Raw genomic sequence first — 18,142 nt, 5'->3', positions numbered from 1 at the left:
TGAATCGAACAAAACATTCGACCTGTGCGTTCAACTCAGTAATCAGGCAAATTTGAATATACAGCTAAATATGCGATAGAAATTACAACACAAGGCTTTATGAAGGGCATAAGAACGATGTGTTGGAATACTTACCCTGGCACCGTCATAAAAGAAACAATCCATTATATACACGGCGCAACGAAATGGCATTGTGCTGCAAAGTAGGAAGACAGAAGCCGATTGAGCACATACAATCCCTCTGAACAGACTAACGTATATTTTTCCAAATAATGAAAAAGCGAGTCATAACGGTTGCTGGAGGCATACGGTAATCATCACCTGATGTGAACATGAGGATAGTAGTTGGGCAGACCTTGCTTGGACATTAGAAAAAGCGTCACGAAGAGAGCATGGAAACACACACACACCATCTACAAGAAGACCTTGTTATCCACCTCCAGTCATAGTTTACAAAAGGATCAAAGTGAAGAGATCACGCCATAACAGAACGACAACATTGCCATTATAATAGTGACCACAAGGTCCACCATCCGGAGTTAATGTGGGCCTTTTCCGTTTTTATTCTGTGGGGTGTCGGGAAGAAAGCCGTTCTCGGGGTGTTTTTTTACTACCATTTCCGCAATTCTAGTTCCTAATACGAACATTTCTTTCCTCAAATTTCTCCTCATGTTTGCATGGCAGCCAAGCACCAACATTTAGTGCTGGTATCCTGTTGCCATGGAGCAGTTAAAATAAGGCGACATTGTATTCGAAAGCAACCTAGTATAATTGTTGTACTGTACGGCTTGAAAACATAGACTCCCTCACCACAGATATCAGTGGTAGTATGGAATTTGGTCCATCCTGATCTTCACATATTGGCATTTCATGTTCTATAGGGCGAACTGTACCTATATCTCGTGAAACAATTTGCCCACGGATATCATTTTGCCATATATTGAGTACGGCTAGAGTTCCAAGGTTGGGACTGCTGCATTGATGAAGAAAAACAAACTGGTGAATGGTGAAGCCATTTATTCATGCTTAGTGCCGCTTGGCTTTCGGTCATAGGAGTTTCAGTAGACTAGAAATGAATATGACATGGTTTAAGTTACCCGACTCAACTCGCTGATGTCCTACAATGGTCATTAGTAGCTCGGACTCCGAGGAATTAAACGCCGTTAAAAGTGCTCAAAACTAGAACCGCATGTCCTCTGTTGGCATCCAGTCGCTTACTTGATAAACAATGTAAGGAACCATGAAATGGACAACATGTTGATCAACTCCGAGCCAATATCAGAAGGATGCGTGTCACCTCGTTGTCTGAATGGAGGCCTTCTCGTTGCTGCAGTTAACGAACTCAATGTTTCAAAATCTTCACATCCGATGAATCCTGCACCAGGAGAGTGAGACCTCGAACTCCGGGTTCCGTCGGAGTCCGTAGATTTACTGAAACGCCTGTCCGATGAGGAGGGTGGTAGGATGTTGGGTATATTTTCTTCCAGCAGATCCCGTAGAATGTACTGATCGATACGGACACCGACGACTCGGCTATCATAGTAGTCCGGCAAAAGACGTTCGCAAATCGCGGTAAGCAACCAGAACGCTTCCTCTTCGGTGCAGTACAGTAAAAGCACGCTGGTTACGATGTTCATCGATTGACAATAACCTTGCGGAACAGAAGAGGGAGACCACAATGAAGGCGAACATCCATGAGACAGCCGTAGTTCATCAATTTATCAAATGTGATGCACGGACGCCTTCCATTCTAACTAGCAGTTTTAATGCGATCGAACATCACGGAGTTACCTAACGTGAGCGGGACGGCGCTTATCATGAAGCATAGGCAGAAAAAGTATGCAAACGGAAGCATCCCCAAAAGCTTTTGAAGTTTGGTGAGAATGTGATCTGGCCAGCCGTAACCACCATTCAGGATTTCTTATGCCTTTTGGTGAGGCGAACACTATAGGGCTAACTGACCAGTCTGTGTCCGGGTACATATTGTACATCGAAGGAAACAAAGTTACATACTCAACGTCATGTCTAAGGGTACGGTTCCATGTAGTTCCCGGACGATTGGTATCTCCGAAGCATTGGTCGGATCTGGTAGGAACATCAGATTAGTAATGCCGAGGTACGCCACATGGTCCTAAGAAGAAGGAATTCTCCCACGATAGATGAATTACTCACGCTTTATGGGTTACGCTGGCTAACACACGTACTTCGCATGCTCGAACACCGTCTGCGCCACAGACCTCTTTTTTTAGCCCAACCATGTGCTGAAAGGAAGCAACCGAGAGGTGGACAGTGAAGTATGGAAGCAATAACCAGTAAACCCAGTCCGGTCAAAAACTGCTGCGTACGAGTGACTGTTGAGCTGTGATTGAAATGTTTGTGTACGAGGTAGCTTACAGCCTAAAATCGGCCTCTTCAAATAGTACACAGCCTAAGGGCGATTCACTCAGAAGAGTGAACATTCTGAAAAATGGGATTCTAAGGGCGTACGGAGGACAAACAAAACATAGCTTACCGACACTTGGATTGCGATAAGCATAGGTTGTAAGCACCCTCCTTAGGGCGGCAATGCCTTCGGACGTATGGTAGGCTGGATGTTCAGGAAGGGACCGGTGCAAGTCCCTTTCAATTTCTTCCACAACGAAGTTAACACGGCCCTCCGTCTGACGAACAAGTTCCGCATAATATCCTGGATGGACGCAAAGCTTGAAAAGGGAAGAGGAATCGCAGGAAGCAGTATTTTAATTATATCGGACATGCACTCAGAATTTGAATAGTTTCATATGTTCCACTTTTTATCATCAGAATGGGTAGAATGCACAGCTGAACGAGTTTCTAATAAATAAGAACGTTAGTCGTCTCGACCAGTATGGTGAAACGCTGCTACGTGCACTCATTCTCCATCCAGGCGGAAAGCAATCGTTCGCTCGATTTATCGACACTTTCGTTTTGGGAGAAGGAAATTCTTGAAACACACTCTTAAGCTTTGAAAAGGAGCGAAACGCCCACAGGAGTAGAGGTAAATTTAACGTGCGATGATGCCGGAGGATGCAAACAAAGATTCTACAAGGTCAGAAAACTATTAATGTCGAAGGTGATTAGTATTCACCGACGAATGAAGTTCGCCATTGTGCCCTAAATATGGGACAGCACATGAATCATTGGTGTCCGTCATGAATTAACAAATCATTCGTGTCCACAAGGATGACGAAGAAATAGCGAGCTCACCGTAAAGAAATTCACCTGATAGGCAAGATTCACGAGTATTTACGTTAGATGAAGCACCAAGGAAACTAGGAGGCTCATGCAAGATCTACGGTGCAAACTAACGCGCGACCTGCGGAGGGATGCAGTTAGCAAGTATCTCGAACACGAAAAAGCCCTTCAACGTCACACAGGCGTCAGGTAGATAAGGGAGATGAAAAAATCCGGGTCGATTCCCATATCAGAACATCCAAAAACACCTGTGCCGGAAAGACGATATTCAACACCACGACGCCTCGATCCATACTGTATAATTGACGAGGTCATCATTGATTTCCAAACACATTTGACAGTCAGATGATGCCGAGCACAGTCACGAGGATAAATCTGCTAATACAATAGCTCTCATATAATGAACGCGGATCATAACGGGTACTGGGCAGCGAAACCATCAAAGAACATCACATAAGCAGGCCTAGACAGGCATTGGCGATTAGCTTGGAGTAGTCTTAACAAATTATCGTATCCAATGAGGTAAAATTTACCTCAACCAAAAGTGGAACAATTTGTTTGCAAATCCGTTGAGTTATGGCGTTACAGTTCCATGCATAAACACGCTACTGGTTCATATTCCAGTGTGTGGAAAATACAGCCAGGCCTTGGGAGCGATGACACCGATGGTCAAACACTGACACCTTTCGTATGTCCTCTGCACGTACAAGCCACGTCTCTGATCCATTGAGCAGAGTGTGGGGTACAGACCATCCGCATTAGGTACCTTATCATGCTTGAGTATTGGTATTCCACGCTAGATTGCTCTTGTTGATGATGGGCTGGTGTCAATGTTTCATTCGGACCCACTGGGTTCTTCCAGAAGTTGTGTTGGAGTTGATTAGCAGAACTGTTCTTTGAAGTGCTCAACTTGTCGCTCAAGACGGCGATTGAGGGAGTGAATTGGTGCTAGGCTTTTTTGCATATTGTTTCACCGACACCTGCCTTCTTTTGGCCGGTAGACAGAAACAACTGAAATGGGGCGTGGCTGTTACCTGCAGAGAAAGCTCTTCCCATCTTTTGGGCCTTCGAAATCCACCAGCCGATATGACAAGTAAAGACTGTTTACCTCATCGACCTGCATTATTCTTAATTAATTAAGAAAACCAGAAAGCCAGAAAACCGCACAGCGCAAACGCGACTGTTTACTGGGACCCAGTACAGGAAGACGTTTTCAGCCTTGAGGGTGAGTGCAACTCCCACACCGTAGATACTACGAGCCATTGCGTCAGAATCGCCGCATACCCGAAGAGTGAAATGCGGAACATATGGGGTCGTCCCAATCGGCTTGAGGTGCACGACCGAAGTGGTGTCTTTTATGCGTATTTCGGAGACACAATATGCATTGACAGGCAGGGAAAACAAGGTTTTAGCGTCACCTTGGGTAAACGCCTTACTAACTTCACACTTCAATCGCACAGGACAGCACAACTTTACCTACAGATCGCCCCGTAATACGACTACTCGCAGTACGGGGGCTGCTGTTTCTCGTCCGGCTGCTCCCCATTGGCCTTCCTGGGATGGTTGAACCTTTAGGAACTGAGTTCCAGTCACTACGGAATAAACATTTTTCAACTGATATTCGAGATTTAGCGTTTCAAGTTACTGTTTGGTATTATTTTTTTACAGTGAAGTGCTGCAGTGTTGGCTATGATCGTACGTGCACTTTGTAGCGATGAATAACCTAGAGAAGGCGGACAACTGCAAATTAACCCCCGGCTTCGCCAGTTTAACAAGACGGAACACAACTGAGATCAGGAAAAGGGCTTGAACATTGTACGAAAGCAACCAGCTTATGTATGTCAGGTTATGTTAGCGTGACTCGAACAGTAAAAATCAGTCGGCCGTGATTTATGTACACTGAATGAAATCATAGACCTTACAAAACAGGCTATATTTGGCTAACCAACCGGACTCCGGCAGTACGATGGAGGGCATGTGACAAGTTCATGTGATGGAATGAGACCGGAGGATCCGGTTAGATGTAGCTTGATTAGAAACTCTGTGATTTGAGAGTCTGGAGGTGGGCGCAACAAAGGACGATAGACGCACTCTTACACTTAACAGCTGAGTGCGACTCAGGTTAGCAAGCACACGCGACTTCTCACATTAGCTCCCTTAACGGGCAAATGAAACTCGCTACAAAATGGTCTGAGTAAAGCATGATTGGCAGACCGCCTACCTCGTTTTCCGCTCCGCTTAAAACCATCCACAACCGACCACGAAGTTTCTCAGGCAACCCATTCAAGACTAGGCTGCGCAGACGATCGGTTCTGTACATAGTCATACCAGAACCGTACAATCCGAAATAGTCTGCCCAACTAGCCATCCGAGCGCCTTCTGCATCATCTGATGTAGCAAACAGATTTGCTCGGACAAGCAAATTTGTCGGTGTAGTGCACGTCAAGTCATCTGCTGACTGACAGATTGCAAATCGTCCGGTCACTGGGGGGAGAAATGGAAAAAGATAGTGGATAGATTCTCATCTGAGGTCAGATGGTTGAAAAATGAACAGGAACCATGAGCAATGTTATGTGGCATTTCAGATCAAACATGTTAACGGGGTGTTAACGTGCTCAGCTTGAGATAATCATGCACCCTAACTGCCATGTCAGCGGAAGGTTGCACGAGGGCTGCCCAAACCTAGACAGGGGAAGTCAAGAGGCAGAGGTCCGGTTCGAACCACAGACCTTTCGGTCAGTAAATTCCCGGTCTAACCACTTGGGCCACCTCGCCCCGATGCACTCTAAACGAGTCAGAGTAAAAAAGCTTTGTTGAATCCAGTTCATCAGCGATCACCAGCCTATCGCAAAAGTTTGAGACAATTCACTTTTTCAGGCCAGAACGCTTTTTGTCCGAACACAGTCCCGCATTTTTGACAGTTCCTATCTTGGATCGGGTAGCCGTGTGCTATGCGACGAAAGGGTGCCACACGCGAACGATTGTATTTTTTATCAAAAGACAAACGGAGACAAGGTTTCGGATTTTTCTCACGCGACTGACAAGAGATCGGGATAAGATAGCTGGATATAGGTGGCGAAATCATAGTCTACCCATAGTTGATACGAGTCGCGAATCGATGGCATTTTTATAGGTACTATGACAGATATGGAAATACTGATGGTCATGTCTACGAAATAAGGTACGATTTCTGGGCGGCGAAGGTTTCCTATGGAGACAACGTGGGAGTAGATAGCAACCTAAATAGTACAAACAGTTTGTTTATCGTCGAGGCTTCAGCTCACATCTTATTAGAGACTCAAAACAAAGACATTGGTCTAATGCAGAATAGAACAACGAAGTGGGATTTCAACGAATTCGATTTTGGACTGCATTCGCACTCTGCCCCATGTTTTGCTTCTTTGGGCCCATCTGTAGAAGTGTTCAATCCATTAGACGACATGAAGGTTGTGAATAACAGGGTGGGCTGTTTTGCTCATAGTTAGTTTTCTTTGACCGATTGACTGCCCGCGCTGATACAGAATACGATTCACTTGTGTTACAAACACCTTTGTTTGTGCGATGCTTTGGCGTAATTTTACATAACAGAATGGTAGAATCGATCGTGTGTGAATTCCGGTTGCTTCATTTGCGGTGTTTAGTAAGGCTACGTAGTCTATTCAACAACCATATCGATGGGTTTCTAGAACCATAGCGGATTCAGTTGATTCTACCAACAAACACTGCCTGTGACACGTTCCAGTACGTACGAGGCTTGAGGCCATCCACAGCAGGTATTGCACATTCACCATCTTTATCAGTAAACTATTTCTGCAGATTCAATTTGCATAAGTTGAAAGAAACGGTCCAGCGAACAATCGATTGTGACAGTTCCGTAATCGAGAGGCAGAATCACACAGAAGAGATTCCAATGAACACTCGGAACACCTCATTCAACTTATTTGCTCACCAGCTTCCGTTCTCTCGTCGTACAGGCTCTACTTAGTGGATAAAACTTTCGTTCGTTGTGCAGACTTTAGTCGGTGCCGAGGATGCAAAGCACGCGGTGGTTTAAAGCACAGATGTCTTCCGTACCCTACACAACAAATAGTTGTTGATCCGAATTTTCCAACTTCTCAAAATGAAATGATGATCGGATTTCCCCCAACTGAGGGGTATCCTTCTTTCTATCAGCAACTTCTCGATAGGCGGCACTGGGCCGTGACTACCGGTAGCCGCCGGCATTTGGAATAAGCCTCAATGTCGTTGGCCGCTTTGATAGCCGGATGAAATAAGGCAGGGGGTATCCTTCTTTCTATCAGCAACTTCTTGATAGGCGGCACTGGGCCGGTAGCCGCCGGCATGTGGAATAAGCCTCAATGTCGTTCGCCGCTTTGATAGCCGGATGAAATAGGGCATGGTGTTAATCAAAGATTTTAACACCGCGGATGTCGAAGCGAATTACTACGTGAAAGTGTAGCCGAACTTAGAGTTCGCAGGTAAAGGACAGGATGGTGAAATTCTGGAAGCGCAGCGAGTATCCAGTGGTCATCCGGAAGGACTTGGTACTTGCCCAGTGCTCTGGCTGAACAGCGATGCTGTAGAATAGTGGTAGGTCTGGTGGACTCGCCAGATTAACTCATGGATTCACGCGTCAAGGTTATCAGCCACTGCAAAGTTACTTCCTCCTATTTACCCTAGCCACCGGCAACCGCAGTTGCGGTGTGGTAGGTCTGGTGGACTCGCCAGATTAAATCATGGATTCACGCGTCAAAGATATCAGCCACTGCACAGTTACTTCGTCCTGTTTACCTAGCCACCGGCAACCGCAGTTGCGGCAGCTATAACGCCCGTACAACACGTGAACGGCTCACAGCTGATGAATATGGTAGTGGTCGTCTCAACGACAACTGGTCTGAAAACAATACATCACCATTAGAAAAGAAATCAGCATTGTGCTCTGGGATTGATGGTTTTTCTTCCCCTGGTTACATTTGTATTGTGTACCAAACCGCATCTAATTTCCTGAAGATTAAGTAAATATATCAGTGTACTGCATTAACGCAAGCAGGACAGGAAGAGATACCCACCCAACAGAACATTGAGGTCCCCTCGAATGATGGTGAGATCCTTACAAATCAACTGCACTCTCGATGAATAACAAAGGTCCTGGCTAGATGTTGGGAAAGTAACTGGCGCATAGAGTATCTCGCAAAAACATCAGGGGGGTTCTGTTGGAAGCGCACCCTCGGGTGAGAAACGATGTGACCCAGTATGTTTGGAACACCCGTCACATAAGGTGAAAGTTTACTGTGGTAGCTAAAGTAAGGTTTTTCTTGAGATCCTTTCGATGATGTGACTGGACTAATTTGTTGGTTCGGCCAATGCAGAGAGTTCGAGGGAAAATTCGTCTAACTGGGAGGGGGAAAGCTTTCATTCCCAAATTTTCAAAATCCTCATGGGACGTACGATAAGTGTCAAACCTATGGGATCTATAAGTTGTATCATCTACGAATTCACAATGTCATCAATCCTGGAAACCAATCAGCCAGGTGTTTCGTCTCTCAGCTCATCTGATGAATGCAGCGCCCCAAAGTCTGTATTGTCAATCATCAGCTGGAACGTGCGACACAACAACAGGCACTTTTATGACTGCATAGTTTTGTTAGCTTGCCTGATGATACAGGTGGGCGATTCAGTCAACGTCGTACCACACACAAAATGCTCCAAAGCACTCGTGTTCAGTCCGGACATATGATGTGGCAAGATCCTTCACTGCGTTTACAGTGCTGTGCTTTGTGAAATACGCCAGACCAATGAACTTGACACTGCAGGAGATTCGAACCACAAAAGTCAACACGAGCAGTGAACGTAGAAGAAATGAAGAGAACAATACTTACTGGCAGGACCCGGTTGGTCATTGGCTCGACTGGTGGATGGAGATTCGTGCAGATGCCCGGATCCAGTTGAACTCAAGGAGCTGGATGCATCGGATTGCTGATCCCAATCTATCAAAGCGTTGGGCGGAGAACAGCCTGAAGAGGTTGATAGGAGTGACTTGGTGGAACCGCAATACCCTGAAATGGAACTGAAGATATGACGAGGAGGTAAATAGAAGGTATGGCTGAACAATCTTATGAAAGAAGGAAGTTCGTCCGCCACACTATTGAAGGGGTAATACCCAAGAGGTTCTTAAACAATTTTAAACAAAGCTAATGGGCCTTCAAGTCTCGATTTTGCTGTCTCTCACTCGTAGAAATGAACTATCGGATCTGTATCTTTTAGTCAACCTCCAAAGAATAGGACTACAGAGGTCTTTGATACCACAGCTACCACGCAAATGCCACGAGTTTTCAGTGTTCGCGCTTCCCTTTTGAATATAGGTACACTGTTGAGCTGCGGTAGTTCTCATAGGGTGGTGGGTTAGCATACTTGCCGATGTGCGGGCACCTGAAGTAAAGCCAATCGATAGGAGGGCTTGCGCGTATAGAAGAAACATCTGTGCGGCAAGCACCGACTCCGGATAAAAAGGTAAGATGTGGAAAAAGGTGATTCGTCCTAAGCGCTCTAAGGTAAGTGATCATGCATTAGTCATTTAGAAATAACACACATCAACTTTAAGGGAGCACAAATTCTGGGCCAGATCGAATGTCCGACAGTCTCATAAGGAGCAAGAACCTTAAGAGCACATCTGCAGAAAGGATCTAGCGGACTTATCAGGTGTTATTTTAATCAATTCGTAGACGTTTGGGGCCGATTGGGTAGTCATCGTTTCAGAGGTTTGGTAAACAATAATAAATTCAACGATTGTTTATCGAACCTCTCTGAAAGGATGTTATTTCGTTTATTGCTAATGAAGGAGTGAGATCGCTCAGGCCGAGAATCAATCAACAATCACTAAGCCGTTTAGCTAGTCGATTCCCCATTACTCGCGACCAGTTCCAGGCACTGAACACTTTAAATGGCCTTACGAACACGAGAAGCTGAACAAAAAAGCAAAGAGCATTCACGTGGCAAAAAACGGTGAGCGAAAAGGCCGTTCTAGCTTGCTACTGGTATACACCATCCAGCAACAAGTCTGATCCGAAATCCACTTCAGAAACCAGATGAACGGCTAGAAAGAGAGGGGGTGAGTGGATTCGCTTTTAGAAAAATTCAAGCTGTTTTTATTGTACCAGAGATTCCAGTGAGTAGCTTATGTGGCTAACAGTGGAGATCGAGAAAATCCCAACCCAATGAAACTTACCGACTGGCAGGCGTCTTCTTTGGACTGTTCAAAAACCGATCAATCGCTGCCACGATTTCTTCACGTTTTTGAACGTTTTTAAGAATGAAAACGTTCTGTTGAATTGATAGAGCGGAGGGAAGTATAGTATTTAGGATGTTGTTAAGAGAGTAGTTTGGATGGTTCTAGCAAGAAAATGAATGGCATTAGGAGTATGGGATCATACCGCTTGCCTAATACACAAACGGCACAGACATGGAGGTCAAGTAGCTGACACCATACTCGTATCTTCAAAAATAAATGGCAGTGAAACCCCTTCCTCTATGGAGTTAGTGAACACATTTTGAATGCTTAATCTCCATCCGCAATCTTTCATTATGTTCGTCATTAAGCTCGTCCGTTTCTGTACATTATTCAACCCCGTAAATGGTCGGAACCTGCGCAGTATATATGCTCCTAATTTCGGGTTACAAGTTGGTTGGGAGTCCATATGTGTGTGCTATCTGTTAGAAGGCTGGATGAGGTGCCGCAAAATTAAGTGAACACACGTAATCTCATCAAAATATCGCTTGTGGTTTACCGTTGCCTCAAATCCCTTAGCGGAAATCGGTCTTGAAAAAGGGTGAAACCACCACAGGAATATACCAGCATCGGTGTGTGCCATGTTTTCGAGTACCCTAGAAACAGGACGGAGAACCCAAGCTAACCAGAGTGGAAACCAAGGGAGCACAGGTGATCAGGCGAATGGTGAAGATGTCAAACGTACTCTTCTTGGGAATAAATCGAAGTAGTGGCAGTTCGGATGCGTTAATTGGCCGTTGACCAGGTGGGTTTGATCTGTTCGTCGAGCTTGGTAGTTTGCTTGCATAAACCCGCTGAGTGTCACTATCAGCTGATGATTAATCTAAGAAAACTCTACATTCACTTTTGAACTGCAGAAACCCACATATCAATCCGGGCTGTCTAGGGGGTTCCGACATGTAACACAAGTGCCACATAAGTATGGATATGATCCAGGGGTATGAGGCTACGAAAAACGGAGTCGAAAAAAGATAGCGCCTCGAAGCGCTATCTGATTCCTTAACCCCAACTGGCACTTGGCAAAAATCCCAAGGTTTAACACTTGTCACGCATCGGAAGAAGACGCGATTGGGGATACAGAGAGCACCAAACGGTGTTGAGCGGGGGCCTAAGAAATCCCCTAAAAACACAAAACTGTAGCTCTAAAACCAGCTTCAGGAAGAGAGATTCCACGCATCTTCTGGGGTGTTGGACGAGGCAATTTTCTGGACTGTTAAGCGAGCTAAAATAAAGCCAACCGGAGGGTGGACACATCATACTCCCGGCCTATGGAGATCAAGTGCCTGCGAGTAAATCAGTAGAGCGAATAATTCTTCTAACTTTCCCATCAATCGTGAGACCCGCAGAAACCAACACCCGGGTTTTTCACATGACATATACGTTCAATAAAGAGACATATAGGGCGAGAAGATTATTAGAGCAATGGGATCTTCGGCGAAGTGGAGACCGGTCCAATGGATGAACTCCTCTAAAACTAAGCTGTACCCAGTCAAAGTTTATTCAAATCTTGTGTTCTCGGGGGTTTTTAGTTGTGGTGAAAAATACGAGTGAGCGAAGTTCGAAGATAAATTGGTAAGCAGAATAATTAGCTCATCTGTATTTATTGCGATGTCTTGAAATGATCCATGGCAGTCCATTCGAACTAGCTCAGTGTGAACGGGAGCGAATAATCTGACAACCTCAACAATCTTGCAACAGATACAACTTAGGCTTCCCGGAGTAATCACATCCTTGCTGCTCAGAAGAAACCTAGATTTAGGGTTGAACATGTGTGCTGAATGAAACAAATCGAGGTATCACCGAAATAAGACCCGCTTCCTAATAACGAATGAAACAAATACGGACTGCTGTTTTTCGTGAAAGGACTCTATGCACGTTGTATGAGTACCATTTCTAAACGTTTCAATCATGATTGAGCGAGTGAGCGACTGTGAGACGTAGGAACGCTGAAATAAGCCTGCTTTGCATGCCAAACGACATTGATTTCAATCCAGGCGAATCAGAGAATAAGTAGTAATGATGGTTGTTAGTAACAGCGAAGCTGGAATCCAGTTTCCCATGGAATTAAAGAGAAACTGTGCCGGGACAAGGGGACTTTCAGATAAGCGATGCAAACGTAAGTATCGGAGAATTTTTCGCATGCTTTATAGTGTTCGTTTTTGACGTATCCCAGATGGTGATCTGGATATGAAGGAGTTGTCTGTACTACCACAGATCCGGTTTTTCACCATAATGGCAGGATGGAACGCTTAACAGTCGAAAGCAGTGGTGTAGCGCCTGAAAAAATATCCGAGATGTGAGTTAAAAATTCGCAGGTTCAGCTGAAAGTAAAGCTATGATCCCGTGCGTTACCAATGATCACAAAGCCGGATCTATACACAGTGGTTGCTAACATGCACGCCGAACACTCAGCTCGAGTGATTTAACACGTGGGGATGAGCAAAATCTACATGAGTCCAAATGATTCCACCATCAGGAAAACGAAATAGGGACGTAGTCTGGCACAGAAGAGGGCTCCTAAGAAATTCATTACCAACAAGAGCAAATCCTGGTAATGGGGGAGGAACAAGTGTTGGGATTCATCAGCGCTCTTACCTCTTTGGTTGTGATAACCATTCCACCATGAACAGACGCGTTCTTTGTATCCGTCGCTTCCGCAACGAGTACCTCCCGGAGAGGGAGGATGACCTTGACCGAAGTTTCATCCTGGAAAGATAAGATGACAAAAACATGATTCCGTTGGCTTAGCTTAATCTCTCGCTTATGATAGTCAGCTTATTCCGCCTAGATTCAGGTGACACTCCCGTGTGCCTTTACCGGTATCCACTGTCAGGGGTTTGCTACGAAAAAGAGACAAAATGACCATGAATTGTTACTTGGGGTTTTTACTCCTCGTAAGGTAAGGCGAATAATTGTTAGCAAGACTCTACCAAGTGAGTCTTTGACATCATAAACCCTAATTTAGAAATTGTACGCAGCCACGAAACCTATGACAATTCTTGGGGCTTCATAGTTTATTTCAAAATCCTGAATTTACAAATGGACGAGTAAAAATCGAAACAAAAATCGCTTAGCTGTAGCACTCTTTCGGTGTGTAACTGCCATGCCACCAAAAGGAAGCATGAAGGCCAAGATACTACCGCCCCAGCCTAGCCTAGACAAGAGAAGTCGAAAGGCATAGGTCGGGTTCGAACCACGGACCTTCCGGTTAGTGAATTCACGCGCTAACCACTGAGGTATTTCGCTCCCCAAATGAACGTGCTCGTAGTTTGAATTCAAAGAGGAAGTTTAGGTCACCAAGCAACCTAAAAAAGTCGGGAACACCTGTACCGGGACAATTGATCATACGACATGAAACAAACTGGGAAGGATTTGACGAACGAAGCTGACTGGACTCGGAAACGACAACGAAGCCTTGCTTGGCCTAGTTGACGGATGGTCAAACAGTGCAGAGCTGTGAAATTCGTGACCGCGGAAATACGAGATTGAGTAACAAACATAAGAATGACAGTACATGTCGCCAACAAGGACACACTCCCACGTTGATTTCCCAGAGGTTTGGAAAGAATCAGTTCAGTCGGAACTCACACACGCGGCTTCTTTGAATTCAAAGAGGAAGTTTAGGTCACCAAGCAACCTAAAAAAGTCGGGAACACCTGTACCGGGACAATTGATCATACGACATGAAACAAACTGGGAAGGATTTGACGAACGAAGCTGACTGGACTCGGAAACGACAACGAAGCCTTGCTTGGCCTAGTTGACGGATGGTCAAACAGTGCAGAGCTGTGAAATTCGTGACCGCGGAAATACGAGATTGAGTAACAAACATAAGAATGACAGTACATGTCGCCAACAAGGACACACTCCCACGTTGATTTCCCAGAGGTTTGGAAAGAATCAGTTCAGTCGGAACTCACACAAACCACGCGGCTTCTCTCAAAGTTGACTTGTGGCTTCTTATTGGTTTTGCTGCTAGGATAGTTCTGAATCAATCAATTCGTCAGCCACGAGGCTGTATATCCCGAGAACAAAGGTTCCAGTTGCCATCTGTGATTGATGGTTTAACATGCACACATGTTCTCTGTGGTATTCCTAATGCTGATTTATTCTTCAGCAAGTCTTACTCGACGCGCAATCAAACAACCACCACATGAAAGGTATCACCTGTTGGCGGGCAGTGAGGTTTCAACGGGTAGTCGTATTTTTGTGGTTAGGTTTTAGATGAGGCCGGTTACTCCGGTGCGGGGATGCCGCGAGAAACAGGAACAAAGCTAACCCCATGACGCATAGAGGATAATGCAGCCCGAGATCACCTAAATCCCGCTAGATTACCTAATGTGAGCAATAAGTGGACGGTTTCCCCGTCAGGAGGTTTCCGTACCCTCATATGCCCATTGGGAACAATCCTCACACGGTCACAGTATGACATGGCTGTGTGTAACCTTTGAACAAAAGGCCCTTCATGATGAAATCGGTGGCCTGCAGCTGCAGACTCTGATATGGAATAGACAACTGGTTCGGAATAAAGGCATAGGTCAGCACGTACCCGATAAAGTTATCACATTCACGACGAATTTATCCCAAGCAACAACTCAAACCAACCAACAGGACTTTACATTCTTGATGAAGAGCCTTGCATCAGCATCTTCGATAGTTGGCAAAACCACATCCTCTCGTTTGACCACGAGAACTTGGTAGAATGTGTAGGGTTAAGAAATCGGAATGGAGTGAACAATGCCAGACCAGGCAATGATGCGGAAAAATGGATGGTTCAGCGCGATAAAGTTTGTAACGTTTACCCACCATTACAAGGCTTCTGGTCCAAACAGGAACATACAATATATGACAGCGTTTCAAATGGCTGTCCATGTCTCCATTGTCAATAAGCTGTACCGGGATCGAAACGTTGATGCAGCAAGATTCGCTATGAACGATGCATAGATCAAATTCTGGGCATCGACAGCACGCCAGAGTACCAACACAACGTTTATTCTGAGGAACACATGGCTAAACTATTTATTCCCGGTATTTGAATGAGCGTACATGTGTTATGGAGGACTTAACACATGAATATACTGAAGACATAGTTGTATTGCACGGCTGCCGCTAACCAATAAAATCAATATTGTCTAGCTTATTAATTTGGGCGCCATCAATTTGATGAGGGAAGATTGGCGCGTTTGGTCTGAGGATCAAACATATTGAACAAACTCACCAGTTCGACTACAACCCAACTGACAGATTCAGTGGTAGACAGACGTAATAGTGTATAAACCATAAGGTGAGCTCACACTATATGTACCCCACTTACCCAAGTGTAAAAGCAGAGGAAACGGTTCGACAGAAAGAGTCTTCCCGCTACAGAGCTCTTGTCATATGGAGTGCACAGCTCACAATCCACAGAAATTTCCAAATCTTCGTCAGAGGGCAAATTAAACGCTGCTCGATAAGCTTCGCTTTTGGTCCGTGCATCCAAATCGACCTTAAGACGAGAGAAGCTCCTAGGCAGAAGCCTACAAAAACAACAGAACAAAGATACGGGGGTAATCTGAACATGCTGCATACTCGCTTTCCGCGTTCAAAAACGTTCAAAAACCCGTTTTGACACCCTGTGGTGAATTCGGGCATATATTTCTTGTGATGCGATTTTTGGCATGGTTTTTTGCTAAAACGATGTTCCCCTTATGCAAAGGTCCTCGTTGTAACCACCAGCCCCTTTGGTATGACCACATGGTTGAAAACGGCACCCGTGAGGGGAAGGTTGTTACCCGAAAACGATCAGATCTTTAATGTTACAGGAATTGGCTGTTTTCCTAGAAATCGTTACACAATAGGGTACGCCATTTGTCCACCATCCACTCCTAATAAGCTGACTATCCCATTCAGATAACGAACTCTTGCGGTATAGGCCACCTAATACTGTACCCTGTGTGTACTCGATATGCTTCGGCGCTCGAAATAGATATCCATGTGGCATGCTACGTGCTGTAGTTATGTATNTTGGAGCTATAAAGATCATGAAATAAGTAGGGCGCGTCAGTACTTCAAACCTAGACATCAGCAGCCTTTGCAGTTGAGTGTATATGTTAATTTCATCAATACACATTTTATTTGTACTCAGCCTATACATCTGTCAAGCAGAATTATAGTTGACGCCTATATCACCATTCCCAAATAAACCACCGTGATGGATTGACACGATACTTGACACAGGCAGAATTAGCATTAACTTCTCAAGGACAGCTGTATGCTTAACATTTAGCGCGTCAATTTGATGTTGAACTTTTGAGTACCTAATCAACTGCTACTGACGTACGCCGCTTCCTACAGGTTACGGACCATCTGCGTTCCGGAAGGACAGCACAGCTGGTAGCTGAAAAGTGTCTCTAACATCGTCTACAAAGATTCACCAGTCCTCAAGTCCTCCAGACTTGAGATGTGATCAGTACTGGTTTGCAAGGAAATAGGCAGTAACCAAACAGGCTTTTGAAATGAGAAGACATTCAGGAACTACACAAAAGCAGCGTCAAATTAAATGCCACAAATTGATGAGCCAGCTACTTCCGTCTGAGTATCCAGGACCGACTTTGCCATTCCACTAAAAAATATTAAGTTCGCAGGTTAATTCACTAAATAAATGAGAGGTGATTGTTACGAAACCAATTGGCGGAAGAATTTGATCCATAGGTGGCCATCAAATATACAGAAGAACCACCTATTAAGATGAAGAATATGTATTGGACAAGGTCTTTTCAAGTCACACAATTGCAAGGGGATATTCAGCACAATTTAATGAGCACGATGGATACCGAAGAAACGGGGTGACAGACGACATCGACTACTCGTCAAGAAACGACTAGCTCAAATCTCCGATGACTTGAAGTTGACAGTGCACCCTGTGTTGGGGTTCCGAGTTCAGAAACGCAGGGCGCCTGGCAGTGGCAAATCCAACATGCGAAAGCACTTCGCCAACAGAAAATTGGATCGCGATATTCGACAGCCATAGCCTAAGCCAGGATGTTTTTAGAAAAGTCACTCAGCTGTAACACCTTTTCGGTGCCTAGCTGCCACGCCACCCGAAGGAAGCACGAGGGCCGGGATACTACCAGGTTGCCCAATCCTAGACAGGAGTTGATGCAGAGGTGGGGTTTGAACCATGACGGTACACTGAAACGATTGGTGTACGGATAGATGAACTGCCTGACTACGCAAGGGCAATACGCTAACCTTAAAAGCTTCGATCCACTGCGACAGAAGTGCAGCCTGACCCACAGGCTTACTGAGGTGGCAAGAAAACTATGCTGTGAAGACACACTAGAACCGGAATTCGTAGTTCTAGTCAACTTTCGAGCGCCAACGGGTCTCCCAAAGCACATAAACAGAGCAGGACTGTGAACTGACTCACAATCCATTATTTGAATAATGGCTTGTAAATGAATCCAAACGGTCAATAATTTCGCACTGCCTGACAGGTACCAAGGCTCATTTTGAAAGATAAGCTCTATTTTAAGAAACAAAGCAAAGCAACCAACACCAGAACACCTCCATACAGTGTCTTTTTTCGGCGCTAGCATTCCTGCCAGACCAGAAGAGCACAGATAAAATTGGCAGTGTAGGTTGTTTAAACCTGTGTGCACGAAG

General features: G+C 45.1%; 1 protein-coding gene across 1 annotated transcript in view; it reads right to left on the bottom strand.

Annotated features, from left to right (window-relative positions):
* T265_08097 (hypothetical protein) overlaps positions 1 to 18,142 on the bottom strand; it is a gene marked incomplete at both ends in the record, with an annotated part of 34,311 nt that overhangs the window by 6,827 nt on the left and 9,342 nt on the right. The window contains 8 exons of the mRNA XM_009173796.1: positions 136 to 196; positions 1,219 to 1,651; positions 2,513 to 2,702; positions 5,435 to 5,697; positions 9,093 to 9,280; positions 10,439 to 10,533; positions 13,094 to 13,204; positions 15,813 to 16,014. Of these exons, the coding sequence (XP_009172060.1) occupies positions 136 to 196; positions 1,219 to 1,651; positions 2,513 to 2,702; positions 5,435 to 5,697; positions 9,093 to 9,280; positions 10,439 to 10,533; positions 13,094 to 13,204; positions 15,813 to 16,014 (1,543 nt within the window). The remainder of the gene's footprint in view (positions 1 to 135; positions 197 to 1,218; positions 1,652 to 2,512; positions 2,703 to 5,434; positions 5,698 to 9,092; positions 9,281 to 10,438; positions 10,534 to 13,093; positions 13,205 to 15,812; positions 16,015 to 18,142) is intronic.

This window comes from Opisthorchis viverrini, assembly GCF_000715545.1.
Source record: "Opisthorchis viverrini unplaced genomic scaffold opera_v5_199, whole genome shotgun sequence".
Lineage (NCBI taxonomy): Eukaryota > Metazoa > Platyhelminthes > Trematoda > Opisthorchiida > Opisthorchiidae > Opisthorchis > Opisthorchis viverrini.
This window is presented reverse-complemented; position numbering and strand designations above follow the sequence as displayed.